This window comes from Pan paniscus, chromosome 16 (genome assembly GCF_029289425.2).
Source record: "Pan paniscus chromosome 16, NHGRI_mPanPan1-v2.0_pri, whole genome shotgun sequence".
NCBI classification, from domain to species: Eukaryota; Metazoa; Chordata; class Mammalia; order Primates; family Hominidae; genus Pan; species Pan paniscus.
Window position 1 is genome coordinate 32,509,969 of NC_073265.2, and position 17,392 is coordinate 32,527,360.

Below are 17,392 nucleotides of genomic sequence, written 5' to 3' on the forward strand. Positions count from 1 at the left end.
CTAGAACTGTCTGGAAGCTCTGCCTGACCCTGAGGGAAAGGTGCCCTCCTCAGAGGCAGCCTCAGACACAGCCTGATAGGAGGCTGGTGCAGGAGGCCTCGTTGCTGAGATGTATTTTATTGAGGGTTTGGGCCAGTGTGGTGAGAAGCTGCAGGTTTATGGTTGAGACCACACAGCCCCCTCCTCTCAGCCAGGGCCAGCAGTGGCCTGAGCTACACAGTGAGGCTTCCCAGCCAATACCCTCCTGTCCTGCAGCACCACAGGGCACTTCAGCCCCCACCAACCCTAGGCCCAGTGTTGGGTCTCCCGGGGCCTGGGTGTGGCACAAGCTCAAGAGAGAAGGCCCCATCATTAACACTTTTCTCCCCACTGCTCAGAAGGCCCTGAGAGAGAGAGAGAGAGATACGAGACAGAGACAGGGAAAACAGTCGACTGGCCCTCCTGGATCCCATGGCAGGGTCTCTCCACCTGGCTGATGGGTGAGCATTCTCAGCCATTCGGGGACAGGGAAGCGGGTAGTGGTTAGAGGCGTTAGAACCCATCCAGGGCTCTGGGTCCTGATGTGACCCAGGAGGCCCCCTTGGGATAAGGCTGGGGGAGAAGGTAGAAAGAGAGGGAAGATGGGAAGGGGATGGTCCCCTAAGTCAGAAGCCAGACTTGGGAGTCTGGCCTCTGCTCAAAGCACAGCAGACCCGTTCTGTACTCCTGACCCCTTCTGCCCGCACCATGTCCTTGTGTCTGCCTATGTATCTAGCCCTGTCCCCAACTAGATTTAGAGGTCAGGGCTTGTGAGACAGGTAGTGTGAGATATTCACTGTTACTTTGTCTATAGAAGAAGAAGAAAAAAAAACCGGAAACAGCCAAAATGCCCATAGAGGACTAGTTGAAAATATCTGGTGCATCCAAACAGTGAAATAATTGTAGCTGCTAAGAAGAATGCTCCGATAGGAATATGTGCTCAAAGTTGAATTGTTAAATTAAAAAAAAAAAAAGCTGGAGAATGGTATGTATTACATAATCTCACTTACGGTATGTATTGTAGAATCACACACACACAGAGGCATACGTATTTGATTAAGCATAGACCACTTTTGTAAAACTACACAAGAAAATGTTAAAGGTGAATGGAATCTGAAAGAATAGAACTGCTGTTGAATGGAACTTAGAGATTGGGAGGCTTTACTTTTTACTTTACACTTTTCTCTTTCTTTTTTTTTAACCCTTTCCTTCATTCCATAAATACTCAATGCAGTGCATTCGTTCCTTTTATAACGAAAAATACTCTAGTTAACTTAAAATTATATGATGAAGGTAGATGTTATTTACGATCAAACTTAATTGTAACAGTTTTTCTGTTTAAGCAAAGATGATTTGGTTTATAACTTGAAAATTCTAAATAAGTAAATGAATAGCAAGATTTCCTGCCCTGATTGGTGGTAGTTGGGGCGGATGCTGAGTGCAGGGAATTGAGGAGGCTCTGGGTGGCCCGGGAGCGGGGTCTAGAAACCCTTGAGCCTGTCTCTCTGGCAGCACTGACAGAAGAGAAAGGAGGGCACCGCCTGGGCACCCTGCCTTACCTGGGCACCAGGGATTGAAAAGCAGGATGAACTCCCCTAGCTGGTAGGCCGTCACAGACCCCTGGAAGGAGTCGATGTGGATTTTCAAGAGGTACCGACCCACGGCCGCCGTGGGAGGAGCGCACAAGCTCACCTCTGTGGAGGTGGCCCCATTGGTCTCCAGCCAGGCAATCCAGGGGCTGGGGCTGTGATGGCGTGCCAGGCTGAACACAGCCCGAGTCCCCAAGGCCAGGTCTGGCAGCGGTCCTAGGAGGGAAGTAGAGCTGAGGCCCTCCATGGCGACCTCCAAACCCCCGAAAATCCCCTCCCAGGCACACACAGTTAGCCCCTGTGAGCCAGCTGGGGTTCTTACCAGTCTCAACCACGAAGATGATGTTGTCCAGGCCTGGCTGGAAGCCCCGGTTCCTGAAGTACAGGGTGAGGTTGAAGGCCTGGCCCCGGCGAACAAGCAGGTGGTCCACAGTGATCTCCTCCGTGTGGTGCTGCACATTATTTCTGGAGCTCTGGAGGTCTGTGAGGGCCACTTCTAGCCCTGCAATGGGGCAGCCAGGGTTAGACAAAATAGTGGGGTTGTGGAGCCAATCCTGTCTACCACTTACTAGTTCTGCAAACTTGAGAAAGTAACTTAGCCTGAGCCTCAGTTTCCATATCAGTAAAATAGAGTCCATAAGATCAGCCTGCCAGGATGAGGATAAGGATGAGGATTTAATGAGGTTCCATGCATGCGCGTTCCTCTTTTTTCCTTCCTCTCCTATCTCTCTGACCCTCTATCTTCTTCTTCCTTACACCCTCCTGGAGGGGCATGGTTTTCTGCCTCTGTCCAAGTCCTTCTGTAGACCTGGCCAAGTTTGATTGCTCCCTTCAGCCTCACATGGCTTCAGATTCACCCCAGCATCCGCTTTCTTGGACTCAAGTTAACAGTCTCACTTGCGCCTGTACTAGCCTCCAGGTCTGGGGAGCTGCTCTCTGGTTTAGTTGCCCTGGGTTTAACTTTCCTTGGGCTAGCTGCTCTTCCTTTTTTTTTTTGTTTTTTGTTTTTTTTTTGAGACAGAGTCTCACACTGTTGCCCAGGCTGCTGTGCAGTGGCGCGATCTCGGCTCACTGCAAGCTCCGCTTCCCGGGTTCACGCCATTCTCCTGCCTCAGCCTCCCGAGTAGCTGGGGCTACAGGTGCTCGCCACCATGCCTGGCTAATTTTTTGTAGTTTTAGTAAAGACAGGGTTTCACCGTGTTAGCCAGAATGGTCTGGATCTCCTGATCTCGTGATCCGCCTGCCTCGGCCTCCCAAAGTGCTGGGATTACAGGCATGAGCCACTGTGCCCGGCTGCTAGCTGCTCTTCTTTTAGCCATCTGCTGGCTCTCTGACCACCACAGGCCACGTGCTCAGTGCCCTGGGAGCTTGGATGCTGACAACAGTCAAAGAAAGTTTCATTCCCAACCTTCTGGAGCCTCTGCTAAAACACAGACTGACCTCACTAGTCTCCAAGTGTGTCTCTGCCAGAAGGGTCTGTGTTTGATTTTTCCTTGTTTGACCATGGTTCTGCCATGGTCCAAGTCACCTGGTGGGCTCACAGCCTTTAAATCACAATTGGCTCACCCATCTCCTTCTCAGCCCATGCCCATTCACCTGTCACTAACTCTCTTCATGCCTTCCATTAAAACATCTCTGGTGTCTATCCATCCTTTTCCACATTCACATAATTCCAACATCTTCTCCTCATACCTAGTCACCATAATGGCCTCCATGAGGTCTCCTGCCTCCTGTATCTCTCCCCATCTCCCATCTCTTAATGCATTATCAGATTACCTTTCCTCAAGATAATTTAATCATGCCATTCTTTTGCTTTATAAGTTCTGAGATCTCCTACAGTCTACCATATAAAAGGCACATTCCTTAACTTGACACAGCTCTTCATACTTGGCCTTAGCTTATTCTTGCATTCTCACTTCTCATCATTCCCAGCATTGGCCCTGTCCTCTAGCCAATCTATCCCCAAGCAAATCCCTGTCTTTGTATTTGCTGTTATAGCCCCAACTCAAGGGCCCCTCACTCTCTAACCAAATTCCACCTGTCCTCCAATACCTACTTGCTCCATGAAGCCTGCCTCAATTGGCCCACCCTTCTTTCCATCACCTACTGAGCTATACACTTACCTGAATCGCTCATCTGCTTAATTGACAAGTTAATTTACATGCCGGGTTCATTTGTTCATTCATATCAACAGACCTACTAGTGTAAGGATTAGGACGAGGTGTTCAGATGTTTTTCTTAGCTACTTTTTTGTCTGTCTTTTGCCTCTAGATATAAGCCAATAAGTACAGAGACCTAGCTGCTTTTTCTTGGTTGTATTTAGACTTTTTCAAAGTGAATCAGCGCATTCAACAGAATCCAACATTCTTTCACGATAAAAATATTCAACAAACTAAGAATAGAAGGGGACTTCCAGCCGGGCGTGGTGGCTCACACCTATAATTCCAGCACTTTGGGAGGCCGAGGCGGATGGATCACAAGGTCAGGAGTTCAAGACCAGCCTGGCTAAGATGGTGAAACCCCGTCTCTACTAAAAATACAAAAGTTAGTCGGGCGTGGTGGTGGGCCCCTGTAATCCCAGCTACTCTGGAGGCTGAGGCAGAGAATTGCTCGAACCTGGGAGGTGGAGGTTGCAGTGAGCCAAGATCGCACCACTGCCCTCCAAAGCCCACAGCCAATACCATACTTAATAGTAAAAGATTGGATGCTTTCTTGCTAAGATAAGGAACAAGACAAGAATGTCTCCTGTTGTCACATCTATTTAACATTCTACTAGAGATTCTAGCTAGGGCTATTAGGCAAAAAGAAAAAAAATCAAAGACATACAGATTGGAAAGAAGTAAAATTGTTTCTATTTACATGTGACATAATCTTGTATATAGAAAATCCCAAGGAACCCGCCAAAAAATATAATTAATAAATGCATTCAGCAAGGTTGCAGGACACAATATCAATATACAAAAACCAATTGTATTTTTATACATTTGCAAGGAGTAACCTGAAAATAAAATTAAGAAAATAATTCCATTTATAACAGCATCAAAAAGAATGACTTAGTAAATTTAACAAAAGTGCAAAGCCTATATCACAAAACATCACTGAAAGAAATTAAAGAAGACTTAAATAAATGAAAAGACATTCCATGTTCATGGATTGGAAGGCAATATCATTAAGATAACAAGTTTTTCTACAGATTCAACACAATCCCTAACAAAATCCCAACAGCCATTTTGTAGAAATTGACAAGTGGATCCTAAAATTCATATGGAAATACAAGGGATCCATACTAGCCAAACAGTATTGAAAAGTAAATACAAAATTAGAGGAGTGGCACTTCTTGATCAAGGCAATGTGGTAGTGGCATAAGGATAGACATATAGATCAGTGGAATAGAACTGAGAGTCTAGCAATAAACTCCCATTTACAGTCAATTGATCTTTGACAAAGGTGCCAAGACAATTCAGTGGGGGAAAGAATGCTCTTTTCAAAAAGTGGTGCTGGGACAAGTGGATATCCACATGCAAAAGAATGAAGTTGGATGCATAACTCACACCATTTATTAAAAATTAACTCAAAATGGATCAAAGACCTAAACATAAAAGCTAAAGCTATGAAACTCCTGGAAGAAAACATAGAGGTAAGTCTTTGTGATCTTAGACTAGGCAACAGCTTCTCAGATATGACAGCAGAAGTACAAACAGTCGAGAGAAAAACCAAATGAATTGGACCTCATCAAAATTAATAACTTTTTGTCTTCAAGAACATCGTCAAGAAAGTGAAGAGAAAAGCCATAGAATGTTAGGAAATGTTTGTAAATCCTATATCTGGCAAGGGACTTATATCCAGAATACTTTTTAAAAAATTCATATAACTCTACAATAAAAGAGACAACTCAAATTTAAAATGGGCAACTGACCTGAATACACATTTCTCCAAAGGAGATACGCAAAAGGCTAATAAATACACGAAAAGATGCTCAACATCATTAGTCCTAGGGAAACACAAATGAGATACCATCTCGTATCTCCTAGGATGACTATAATAACAAGTGTTAGTGGGAATGCAGAGAAATTGGAATCCTCATACATTGCTCATGGGGTTGTAAAATGGTGCAGCACTTTGGAAAACAGTCTGGAAGTTCCTCAAGACATTCAACAAAGAGTTACCATAGGACCTAACAATTCGATCCCCAGGTATATACCCAAGATAAATGAAAACATGTTCACATAATACCTGAAAAATGGTAGCAGTATTATTCATAATAGCCAAAAAGTAGAAACAACACAATTGTCCATCAACTGAAGAATAGATAAACAAAATGATATACAAAGGAATATCATCCAGCTATAAAAAAAAAAGAATGCTGAACATACTAAATATGGATGAACCTTGAAAATATTGTGCTAAGTGAAAGCAGTCAGACATAAAAAGACACATATTATATGATTATATTTATATGAAATGTCCAGAATAGGCAAATTCATAGAGACAGAAAGTAGATTTAGGGTTTGCTAGGAGCTAAAGAAAGGTGGAATGGGACGTGACTGCCAATGTGTATGGGATTTCTTTTTGAGGTAATGAAATGTTCTGAAACTAGATAGTGGCGATACTCACAAAATTTTGTGAGTATATGAAAAACCACTGAATTGTGGACTTTATAAAGCTGAACTTGATGGTATATGAATTATATCTCAATAAAAGTTGTTATAAACAAATATGAACCAAATTGACTGTGCCAAAATACCCTAATAAGTATTACACTTTATGTTAAATCTCTTTGAGTGCTTTTGATTACTTTAACACACATCTGTTTCATAAACTAGTTTTTTATTATTATAAAAGAAATTAAGCATAATGATCAGCATATTGTAGGTACTCAGATTTGCTAGGTTGAATAGAATTCTCTATCTTTTGCAAAATCACCCTGTACTTATTTCAGATTTCAGATTTAATCAACATCTTATTGAGGGCCTATCTACTATGTGCCAGGCACTGTGCCAGGTACGCTAGGACAGTTATCTCATTTAATCTTCATCGCATCCTTGCAGGGACAAAATGTCATGTCATCCACACTTGGAGATGAGAAAATCAAGGTTCAGGTGGGTTAAATATCTTGTCTAAGGTTAAACCAGGATTCCTGAGCCCAGTCCAGTGCTCTTCCCATCACCCCCAAGAGCTGTTGCCCACTGTTAGCTTTCACTCATGATCAAAAAAATGTCCACACCCACTGCCAGCTAAGAAAGCACTTGGCTTTTACCTAACAGTGGAAAAAGAAGCTCGCCCCCTTTGGAGACCAATTTATTAGACAGCACTAACTGGCTACAGTTCAGGTTGGGCACATGACGCAGGCTACTCAGCAGGCATGGCAGCATCTGCCTGGCAGCAAGCACTGGGACAAAATTCCATCCTCTAGAGACATCCTGGGCCATGTTAATCTCTGCCTAAGACAGCAATGACTCTTCAGCCCAGGTGCCATCTGTTCAAATAGGAGGTTCATTGACTACTGGGCATATTTGTTTTCCTTGAGGTGAGAGGAGAATGGGGTGAGATGATCAGGAAATAAACAGAAGATTGTAGAAAGAACTTTTAAAGTAAGTGATCTTAGTAGTTATCCTAGAGAGACACTCCCACGTGAGCACACAGAGGCATGGATGAGTATGTTCCTTGCAATATTGCTTGTGTAACCAGAAAATTGAAAACAACCTAAATGCCCATCAATAGGGGACAGGATTAGAAATTACTTGCACTGATACTATGAGAAATATTGAGGTAGATCTATAGGTACTGACTGGCATGGACAGAGCTCCCAGACATACTGTGGAGTGAAAAAAATCAAGTTGTAGAAATATACATACAATATGATGATACCATGGATATACCAAAAAAGACCACACATGCTAATCCTATGTATTACATTGAGTAAATGTATGTCTGAGTGTAAATGTGCAGACAAAAGACAGGTAGCAGTGTTTACTCTGGAGATGAGGCTGCCATTGGGGATGGCGGGCAGAGGACTATAGCTTTATCTATAATTATTGATTTATTTTACTCCAACTATGTATTCCCATATTTCTTGTGCAATTAAAAGTTATGAAAATTTTAAAACAAAAATTTAAACACAAAAAGTAATAAATAAAGGTAAGGTTGTTACAGTTGTAGAGGAAGTTGAAAGCTTATTCCTCTAAATGATTTCAACTAACGATTTAATCTTCACAGCAGCTCTTTCCAGAGAAAGGGGGATGATATAGAGAGAAGGTTGGTGATGGGAAGATTAGCTAAGATCAGTAATAGACCTTCTGAAATGGAGGAAGAAGAGAAGATATGAAGATTCAGAGAACTTAAGAGCTGGAAGACAATTTCAAGATTGTCTGGTCCAATCCCTCCTTTTTCAGGCAAGGGGGTTGGAAACTAGAGGCGAAGTGACTTGTCCAATGTCAAAGGGTCAGCTAGTAGCAGAGAAGGACAGAAACCCTGACCCCCTCATCTCTGGCCCTGCCCTGTCCCACCTGGCTATGGAGGCAGGCATGTTAGCAAGCAGCTGCGTTGCTGTGTTTACCTGTCTGCCTCTACGCTGTCTCCTGGTTCTCAAGCCACCAATGAATACTGAGGTTTCTGGGATTCTTGCTTTTCCTGCCTCAGTTCTGTATTTACTTCTTTATTTCTCTGAATCCACCCTCCACCCCTTGACTTCCTACAGTCTCTCTCTGTCCTCCTTATCCCTGAACTCCAGTGGCCACAGGGGCTTTCCCTACCTTGGGCCATGGTAGCTGCCTCCGGTTCCTGGGATGCTCCCCACAGAACAGCTGGGTGGTCTGGAGCTTCAGCAAACTGGTGCCAGAGTGTCTACTTCTCCTTCCATTGGAAGCCTCCAGGAGAACTGAAGGCGGGGCTGGACTGCTGCACTGCCACCTGATTACCGAGCAGATCACAACTGGTTTGCTCACTTGCCCTCAGGTTTTTCTTGGCAGTGTTGCTGAATTGAAAGGAGGTGTGGAGGCTGATGAACTGTCACAGCCTTGTGCCGTGTGGGCCTTTGATAGCTCTTGAGCAATAGGGCATTCCCAGGCAGGTGCTGTGCTGTGGTGGAGAAGTCAGGAGGGAGAAGTGAGCTGATGGGCCCGCCAGAGGGATGCAGGGGGCTGCTGGAAGGAGCATCAGGGTCCCAAGACTCTGCTCACAGCTTAAAGCACCTCATTGAGCCGAGAACCCTGCTAGGTAACCAAGGCCTCTCTTTTATCCTGAAAAGTCACTTCCTGAACATTAAATGCAAACAGAACCCTCTCTTTCTGGATCTCCTTCGGTATGATTTCACTGTATTTAGCTTTGGCAGTGGCATTGTCTTGCATGAGACCTGGCAGGTCCAAGACAAATCACAAATAAAAGCAAATAATCACAAATAAAATAGAGGAAGAAAAATTGGGAAGATTTGTGGAGGAGGTGTGGAAATAGGTGAGAGGGTGGGAATGCCGGTGAGCAAGGGCCTTGATCCTAGTAAGAAAGGCACAAGCCCTTTCATAGGGAGAAAAGCGCAGGTGGAAGGAGAGAGAGGGCAGGAGGGGGAAGGGCTCTGCCTGTGGAGTGTGTGGGACCCCCATGCCTACCCTGTCTTTCTGTGCTCTGGGGCACTTCTCCCCACATCCCCTGCTTTCTGGGTCCTTCTCCCTGGGGAACCTCATTCACCAGCATTGTCCTCCCTCCTGTATTTTCAATTCTCTCTGTCCCCACTCAGCTCTTTTTTAAAACCTATGTAATTATTTTTATTTTTAATGTCCAGAATGTGTACTATAAGGGCCAGGGCTTCTTCCTGGACTTAATTTTATAAATTCTTGATTGGTTGGTGAGACCAATAGCGATACTTTTTCTTGTCTAATTTGGTTTCCGGGAAAGCTTCGTTCAAGTCTTCAATGGTCATCTGATCAAATGGTATTAAGTTCCTCATCTTCTCCAGCTGTTTCTCATATTCTCCAACCTGGCCTTTGAGAAAGACACCCACTCAGCACAAGTTTTCCCATCTTCTTTTTCTTCAGCATCCACCTGGGCAGTATATTTATCCTCTGGTACAGGAAGCTTCAGGACATTAAACTTCTTCTCAAAGTCATCCACCAAGCCTGCCTTGGCCACATTGGCCTTGTAGTAAGCCCAGTCAATAGCTGGTGGATTCTCAGGTAAAGTAGCCAGCCTGGAGGTGAGGGTCTCATTCCAGGATTTCAGATAATTAGCAATGGCCTTTTGGTTTTGGGGTATCATCTCTGCAAAAGCTACCCAGTCAATGGTTTTTAGAGCAAGTTTTCACCCAGCCATCTTGGTATACTTCACCGACCGTGGCAGCCCATGGTCCACACCCCACTCACCTCTTATAGGGTATATGTGCACAAATGCAGTTCACTATTTTAACACAGCACATCCACCTTCAACTCTCATCCCCAGCTTCCCCAGCAGCCCCTGCCCTTTCTCTCAACTCCACTTCTCAGCCAAGCTCCTTGCCCACTGCTTTGCCTCCCACCACCCCTCACCTGCTGCAGACTGCCTTCTGTCCCACGGCTGCCTCGACGCCACGCTCACCTCCCAGCTCTGAGGGCTGGGCTCTGGGTGCCTTTCCTGCTCTTACCCTGCAAGGCCTCCTGCAGCCCTGCGGGTACTGACCACTCCTCCTGGGCTTAGGTGACTTCTCTCTCTTGGTTGTCTAGCTGCCTCCTTATCCCCACTGTCCTCTTCCTCTCAGTCCCCATCACAGACTTTCCCTTCTTGAACTGGTGCCTCCCAGGGATTTGTCCCCATCTCCTCTCTTCTCACTCCACTGGCTCCCGCGTGACACTGGGGACCCCCAGAACTGTGTACTGCGGCACCCTCTGCTGGACAGCTCCTCTGGGGGAAACCCTGGACACTTCACAGCCAAGGAGCCCAAATGGAACTCTTCCCCTTGCTCCTTCCTCTCAAAATACGTGCCCTTCCTCTTGCACGTCTGGTCTTGATGAGTGAGGACACTGTCCATCCATCACTTCAGGGGACACCTGCATGCCACCTTGTACTTCTCCAGCTTCCTGATCTCCCTTTAGCCCATCAGTCCAGCCCAATTCCTGATGCTGTCCTGAAACGGTGCCCCCCTTGCTCTGCCTTCACTGAAGCCCCCGCTTACCTGGACAACTCCTAACCAGTTTCCCATTCACCCTTTCTCCAAATGAGTCACCAGTGATTTTTCTGAAGTGCCAATTCCATCAGGTTGCTCCCCTGCTTAAGATCCCACAGTGGGTAAAGTCCAGACTTCTCAGCATCACCCTCAAAGCCTTGAGGGTCTTCCCCTCCCCACCTGGAGGCCGGGAAGGCTGACCTCCTCTCTCCCGCACCTCCCTCTCTCCCTCTCTCTTGCATGCATCAGCCTCTCTCTTTCTGAAATGTCCTCCTCTCACTCTACTTTCTCTGGTACCCAGGCTCAAGCATCACCCCTCCAGGAAGTCTTCCTGACACCCTTCCTCTGCTGCACCCGGATTCTAATAGGGGCTGCTTCTTCTGTATTTCCTATTAGCCAACTCATGCCTCAACATTATAAATACTTATCTGTCTTTCCCCCAATCACCCTGGAGGGCATGGACTGTGTCTTATTAACAGCGTTCCCAGTGCTTAAGAATGACAGTGCCTAATAATAGCGGAACGACTAATACAACCAGCAGTAGCTTTTAATAACATATACTATTTTGAGGTATTTATATGCATGACCCCACTTGGTCTTACAACATCCCTATAGTTAGTTACTGTTATTGTTCCTACATTACAGATGAGGAAATCGAGGCTTAAAGACATTAAATAGATCATTCACAAAGAACTGGTAGAGCTAGATTTTGAATGCAGCCGTCAGACTCCAGAGCCTGGGTGCTTCATAAGTGCTTGCTTGCTGCAATATCTGGAACATAGTTGGTTTTCCAGTTCGTATTTCTTGCCCGATAGAGTGAATGAATTAAAAGATGGTCCCTACATAAACAAATGGATGAATACCTGAACCCACTGCCACATGCTGAGATGGGTTAGCTGGGAAGGAGGAAGGAGCATAGGCAGGAGAGTGTAAGGGGCCTAGGCAGGAGAGGGGGAACAGGAAGGTAAGTGCAGCTAGGGTAGCTGTGGTGGCCAAAGGAGAAAGTGCCCAATGGCCAGCGGGACACCAGTCTGTTTTGTGGTGCCCAGGCCAGCCTGAAGCATCTGGGAACAGTTGAGAGGATTTTGGAGCAATCAGGCAGTCACTCTGAGTAAAGTCCCTTGAGTTGTGCCAGGCTGAGTGGCTGAACTCTTGGCAGCTTTGCCCATGCCCCAACCTTGAGGAGAGGGCAGGGAACTCACACCCATTGTGGAGGGCCTGGGCCTCCCCCAAAAGACCTCACATGGTCAGGAGCACTTAGAGAAGTCTTGTTTAAGGTAGCCACTGGACGAGAGAGGAGGCGGAAGCACCGCAGGGGCACGAAGCCCATTCATAGGGTCAGGAAAACCCTGGCCAGCTCCTCTGCCTGGACCGTAGGGCTGAATAAGACCTGGGCTCTGGGCCTAGGGAGCTGGTTTATAGGTTCAGCCCCTCATTCGATTTCTGTGAGCCATTAGTCAGAGGGTATGTGGGTGAGGGTGCTGGGGAGAGGGAGGCAGCTCTGATAGAGCAGCTTGTCCCTCAGCACAGGGGAGGGGACAGGGAGAGAGAGGGAGGCTAAGCAGGGTTGATGAGCACCTTCCTGTCCGGAAGGAAGCAGGGCTGTGCCCACAGGGGAGGGACACCTGAACAGAGAAGTGAGGACACATCTGCCATCCGCATGGGGCAGGCCAGTGCTCACTAGGTGGGGGTGGAGAACCTCCAGAACTTCCTTTTTTTCTTTAATTTTACAGATGGGGTCAGACCTTTCTAAGACCCAGAGAGACTTGGGTGCTGATTCTGGCCCTGCCATGAATTTCCGTTGTGCCCCTGGGCAGGTGACAGTTTCTTTGCCTATAAAATCAGAGGCCATGACGGGCTGGATGCCTGGGTCTGAGGGAGGGTGAGGAGGTGCCCCACAGACGATTGCACAGGGAAGCCACAGCTGGCAGACGCCAATGGATTCCTCTTTCCCCTTCTTTTCTCACCCATAGAAACAGAGACAGTCACCCTGGAGAAGGGATTAAACTGGTAGAGGGCCTCTGTGAGTGCGCTTCACAATTTACAAAGCACTTCAATTAAAAAAAATTTTTTTAAACTTTTATTTCAGGTTCGGAGGTACATGTGCAGATTTGTTACATAAGTAAACTCATGTCAAGGGGGTTTGTTGTACTGATTATTTCGCCACTGAATACTAAGCCTAGCACCCAATAGTTCTTTTTCCTGCTCCTCTCCCTCCTCCGACCCTCATCCCTCAAGTAGACCCCAGTGTCTGTTGTTTCCTTCCTTGTGTTCATAAGCTCTCACCACTTCTAAGTGAGAACATGAGATGTTTGGTTTTCTGTTCCTGTGTGAGTTTGCTAAAGATAATGGGCTCCAGCTCCATCCATATTCCTGCAAAAGACATGATCTCATTCTTTTTTATGGATGCATAGTATTCCATGGTATATATGTACCATATTTTCTTTATCCAATGTGTCATTGATGGGCATTTAGGTTGATTCTATGTCTTTGCTATAGTGAATAGTGCTGCAATGAATATTCGCATGCATTTGTCTTTATGATAGAATGATTTATATTCCTCTGGGTATATACCCAGTAATGGGATTGCTGGGTCAAATGGTAGTTCTGTTTTGAGCTCTTTGAGGAATCACCATACTGCTTTCCACAATGGCTGAACTAATTTACACTCCCACTAACAGTGTATATGTGTTCCCTTTTCTCTGCAGCCTTGCCAGCATCTGTTTTTTTTTTTTTTTTTTTTTTTACTTTTTAATAATAGCCATTCTAACTAGTGTAAGATAAGATGGTATCTCATTGTGGTTTTGATTTGCATTTTTCTAATGATCAGTGATATTGAACTTTTATTCGTTTGCTTGTTGGCCACATGTATGTCTTCTTTTGAAAAGTGTCTGTTCATGTCTTTTGCCCACTTTTTAATGGCGTTGTTTTTCTCTTGTAAATTTGTTTAAGTTCCTTATAGAGACTGGATATTAGATCTTCGTCAGATGCATAGTTTGCAAATATTTCCTCCCATTCTGTAGGTTGTCTGTTTACTCTGTTGATAGTTTCTTTTGCTGTACAGAAGCATTTAAGTTTAATTAGATCCCATTTGTCAATTTTTGCTTTTGTTGTGATTGCTTTCAGCATCTTCATCATGAAATCTTTGCCTGATACTATGTTTAGGATGATATTGCCTAGATTGTCTTCCAGGGTTTTTATAGTTTTGGGTTTTACATTTAAGTCTTTAATCCATCTTGAGTTGATTTCTGTATACAGTGTAAAGAAGGGGTCCAGTATCAATCTTCTGGATATGGCTAGCCAGTTATCCCAGCACCATATACTGAATAGGGAGTCCTTTCCCCATTGGTTGTTTTTGTCAGTGTTGTCAAAGATCAGATGGTTGTAGGTATGGGGCCTTGTTTCTGGGCTCTCTATTCTGTTTCATTGGTTTATAGGCCTGTTTTTGTACCAGTACCATGCTGTTTTGGTTATTGTTGCCCTGTAGTATAGTTTGAAGTTAAATAATGTGATGACTCCAGCTTACAAATACTTTATATCTATTTTTATGTAAAATAAATATACATACTTATTTATGTATAAATTATATATACAAATACTTTATTTATTTATTTATTTATTTATTTATTTATTTATTTATTATTTTGAGATGGAGTCTCACTGTCGCCCAGGCTAGAGTGCAGTGGCACAATCTTGGCTCACTGCAAACTCCACCTCCCGGGTTCAAGCGATTGTCCTGCTTCAGCTTCCTGAGTAGCTGGGACTACAGGTGCACACCACCATGCCTGGCTAATTTTTTGTATTTTCCATAGAGATGGGGTTTCACCATGTTGGCTGGGCTGGTCTCTAACTCCTGACCTCAGGTGATCCTCCTGCCTTGGCCTCCCAAAGCGCTGGGATTACAAGAGTGAGCCACTGTGCCCGGCTGCAAAGCACTTTAGAATACACTGCCTCATTTGATCCTCACAGCAACCCTATGAGGGAAAGTCAGGCTGACACTCCTATTATTATGTTATCATTTTACCCCTGGGGGAACCAGGGTCACACCATGAGGGAGTCCAGAGCTCTTTTCTTTGTATCACACAATTATGCTGGATGTCGTGAACCCCAAAATCATCAGCCACAAGGACCTGAAGATGACAGATTCTGTGCACACCATGGGGGGAAGGGAAGACCAGGAATCAGGAGCCAAGGGTGCTGCCTGGCTGGTGCTGCTTCCTTGCTCCACAGTGAAACATTTCTTTTGTCACAGTTTGTCTGCAGGAGCCACTGCCTGGCCTGGGTGGCCAGCCTTACTGTGTTGTTGTGAGGCCAGGGGAGGCTTGCTTAGGAGCTGGTCTCAGGGGGCACCATAGCAGTGGGCATGAAGGAATTCCAGCATTCCGGGCCCTGGGGGATGTCCAGCTGGAAGGGAGCTTTGAGATGATCTAGTTTATTCAACTGAGGTGGAAAAAGAAAGCCAGACAGGCTTGCCTAAGTGAAACGAAGAAGAAGGAAGAGGCGGAGGAGGAGGAGGAGGAGGAGGGGAGGGGGTTGGGGGAGGATACAGAGTATAATTTTTTTTTTCTTTTTGAGATGGAGTTTCACTTTTGTTCCCCAGGCTGGAGTATACTGGTGGGATCTCAGCTCACTGCAAACTCTGCCTCCTGGGTTCAAGAGATTCTCCTGCCTCAGCCTCCCGAGTAGCTGGGATTACAGGTGCCGCCACCACGCCCAGCTAATTTTTGTATTTTTAGTAGAGATGGGGTTTCACCATGTTGGCTGGGCTGGTCTCGAACTCCTGACCTCAGGTGATCAGCTTGCCTCAGCCTCCCAGTGTGCTGGGATTACAGGCGTGAGCCACCATGCTCGGCCCAGAGTATAATAATTTTTAAAGTCAATTTTTAGTTGGGGACAGGGAAAATAATTTGAAACGTAGGCTGGAAAGGCAGAAATGACCAACATCCACAAACCCCTGAGAGGTCTTTCCCAGGCCAGTAGGAAGCCCGCCTGCTGTTCTTCTCCAGTGACACAGCCAGGGATAGGAAAGAAGGGCTGTGACTAAACGTGAGGACTCAGTGCTTGGCAGACAGGCGAAGTTTCACATTCCTGCAAGGGCAGCTCGGGTGGCCCTCTCCTGATGGCAGGGAGCCACCTGGAACACAGCATGACAGGGCAGTGACAGGGCACCACGGAAATGCCCAATGGCACCTCATGGGGATGGGTGCAGCTGACACACGAGGTGGAGTGAGGACATGCAGGCTCCTACCCTTTCTGACCCAAGCAGCTGCGTGCAGGCAGGGCTGGGGGCCACCCCAAGAGAGAAAATAGGCCGGGTGCAGTGGCTCACGCCTGTAATCTCAGCACTTTGAGAGGCCAAGGAGGGCGGATCACGAGGTCAGGAGTTTGAGATCAACCTGGACAACATAGTGGAACCCCATTTCTACTAAAAATACAAAAAATAAAATAAAATTAGCTGGGCATGGTGGCAGGCACCTGTAATTCCAGCTACTTGGGAAGCTGAGGCAGGAGAATCGCTTGAACTCGGGAGGTGGAGGTTGCAGTGAGCCGAGATCGCACCACTGCACTCCAGCCCGGGCAACAGTGACAGACTCCATCTCAAAAAAAAAAAAAAAAAAAAGAGAGAGAGAGAAAATAGAAGGGAAGGAGAAGGAGGACTAGGGGCAAACAAAAAAATACAGAGAAGAGAGGGAGGGGGAAGAGGAGGAAGGAGAGCAGGAAAAGGGAGGAAAAGGGAGAAGAGGAGGAAAAAGAGGGAGAGGAGGAGGGGAAGGGAAGAGAAGACTGAAAGAAGTCAAAACTATAGAGCCGCGGAGCAGGTGAGGAGTGGATGTGCCTGCAGACTGACAGGAAGATGCTCTCCTTTCCCATGTTTCTGAATTTTCTAAATTATCTATGATGGAGATGTATCCATTTGTAATGCTGACTTTTCAACAACATAATAAAAGGGGAAATAAAGGAATTTGGATGGTGTGTCCAGCCACCAGAGTCCCAAGGCTGAAAGCCAGAATGATCTCTTGAGAAATGTTAGCAAGGATTTTCTCTGGGATGGGGGAGCTATTGGTGATTTTCCTTTCGTTAGTTTTTTTTTTTTTTTTCCACTTTCCAAATCATCTAGAATGAGCAGGAGTAATTTTGGTAACCACAGGAGAAAGAAATACAAAAGAGTGGCTCCCTCTGTCCTTAAAATAACAAAAACAAAAGACACAAAGGAGGCCGGGCGTGGTGGCTATGCCTATAATCCCAGCACTTTGGGAGGCCGAAGCAGGCGGATCACCTGAGGTCAGGAGTTCGAGACCAGCCTGGCCAACATGGGGAAAACCCGACTCTACTAAAAATACAAAAAAATTAGCCGAGCATGGTGGCGTGCCTGTAATCCCAGCTACTCGGGAGGCTAAGGCAGGAGAATCGCTTGAACCCGGGAGGTGGAGGTTGCAGTGAGCCAAGATCACACCATGCACTCCAGCCTGGGCGACAGGAGAGAAACTCTGTCTAAAAGAATAAACAAACAAACAAACAAAACACCACACAAAGGAAGAGAGGCTGAGAGTTGGGATGATGGGGAAGAATGCAAGATGAGGGTGAGGGAACGAGAGGCAAAGGCGGGGACAGGGATAGCAGGTGAGGCTGTTGCTAGACAGCAGCCAGCTATGCAGCG

General features: G+C 45.9%; 1 protein-coding gene and 1 pseudogene across 2 annotated transcripts in view; both read right to left on the bottom strand.

Moving 5' to 3' along the window:
* TGM5 (transglutaminase 5) overlaps positions 1-8,448 on the bottom strand; it is a 34,012-nt gene extending 25,564 nt beyond the window's left edge. The window contains exons 1-3 of one of the 2 annotated variants that reach the window (XM_003805587.6): positions 8,360-8,448; positions 1,930-2,109; positions 1,578-1,823 (exon numbers count right to left, since the gene is read on the bottom strand). In XM_003805587.6, the coding sequence (XP_003805635.1) occupies positions 1,578-1,823; positions 1,930-2,109; positions 8,360-8,369 (436 nt within the window). In that variant the 5' untranslated portion in view covers positions 8,370-8,448. The remainder of the gene's footprint in view (positions 1-1,577; positions 1,824-1,929; positions 2,110-8,359) is intronic. The other variant, XM_003805588.6, reaches the window with a different exon arrangement.
* Positions 8,449-9,423: 975 nt separating this feature from the next.
* On the bottom strand, positions 9,424-9,908 carry LOC100977481 (ATP synthase subunit d, mitochondrial-like; annotated as a pseudogene).
* Positions 9,909-17,392: the final 7,484 nt, after the last annotated feature.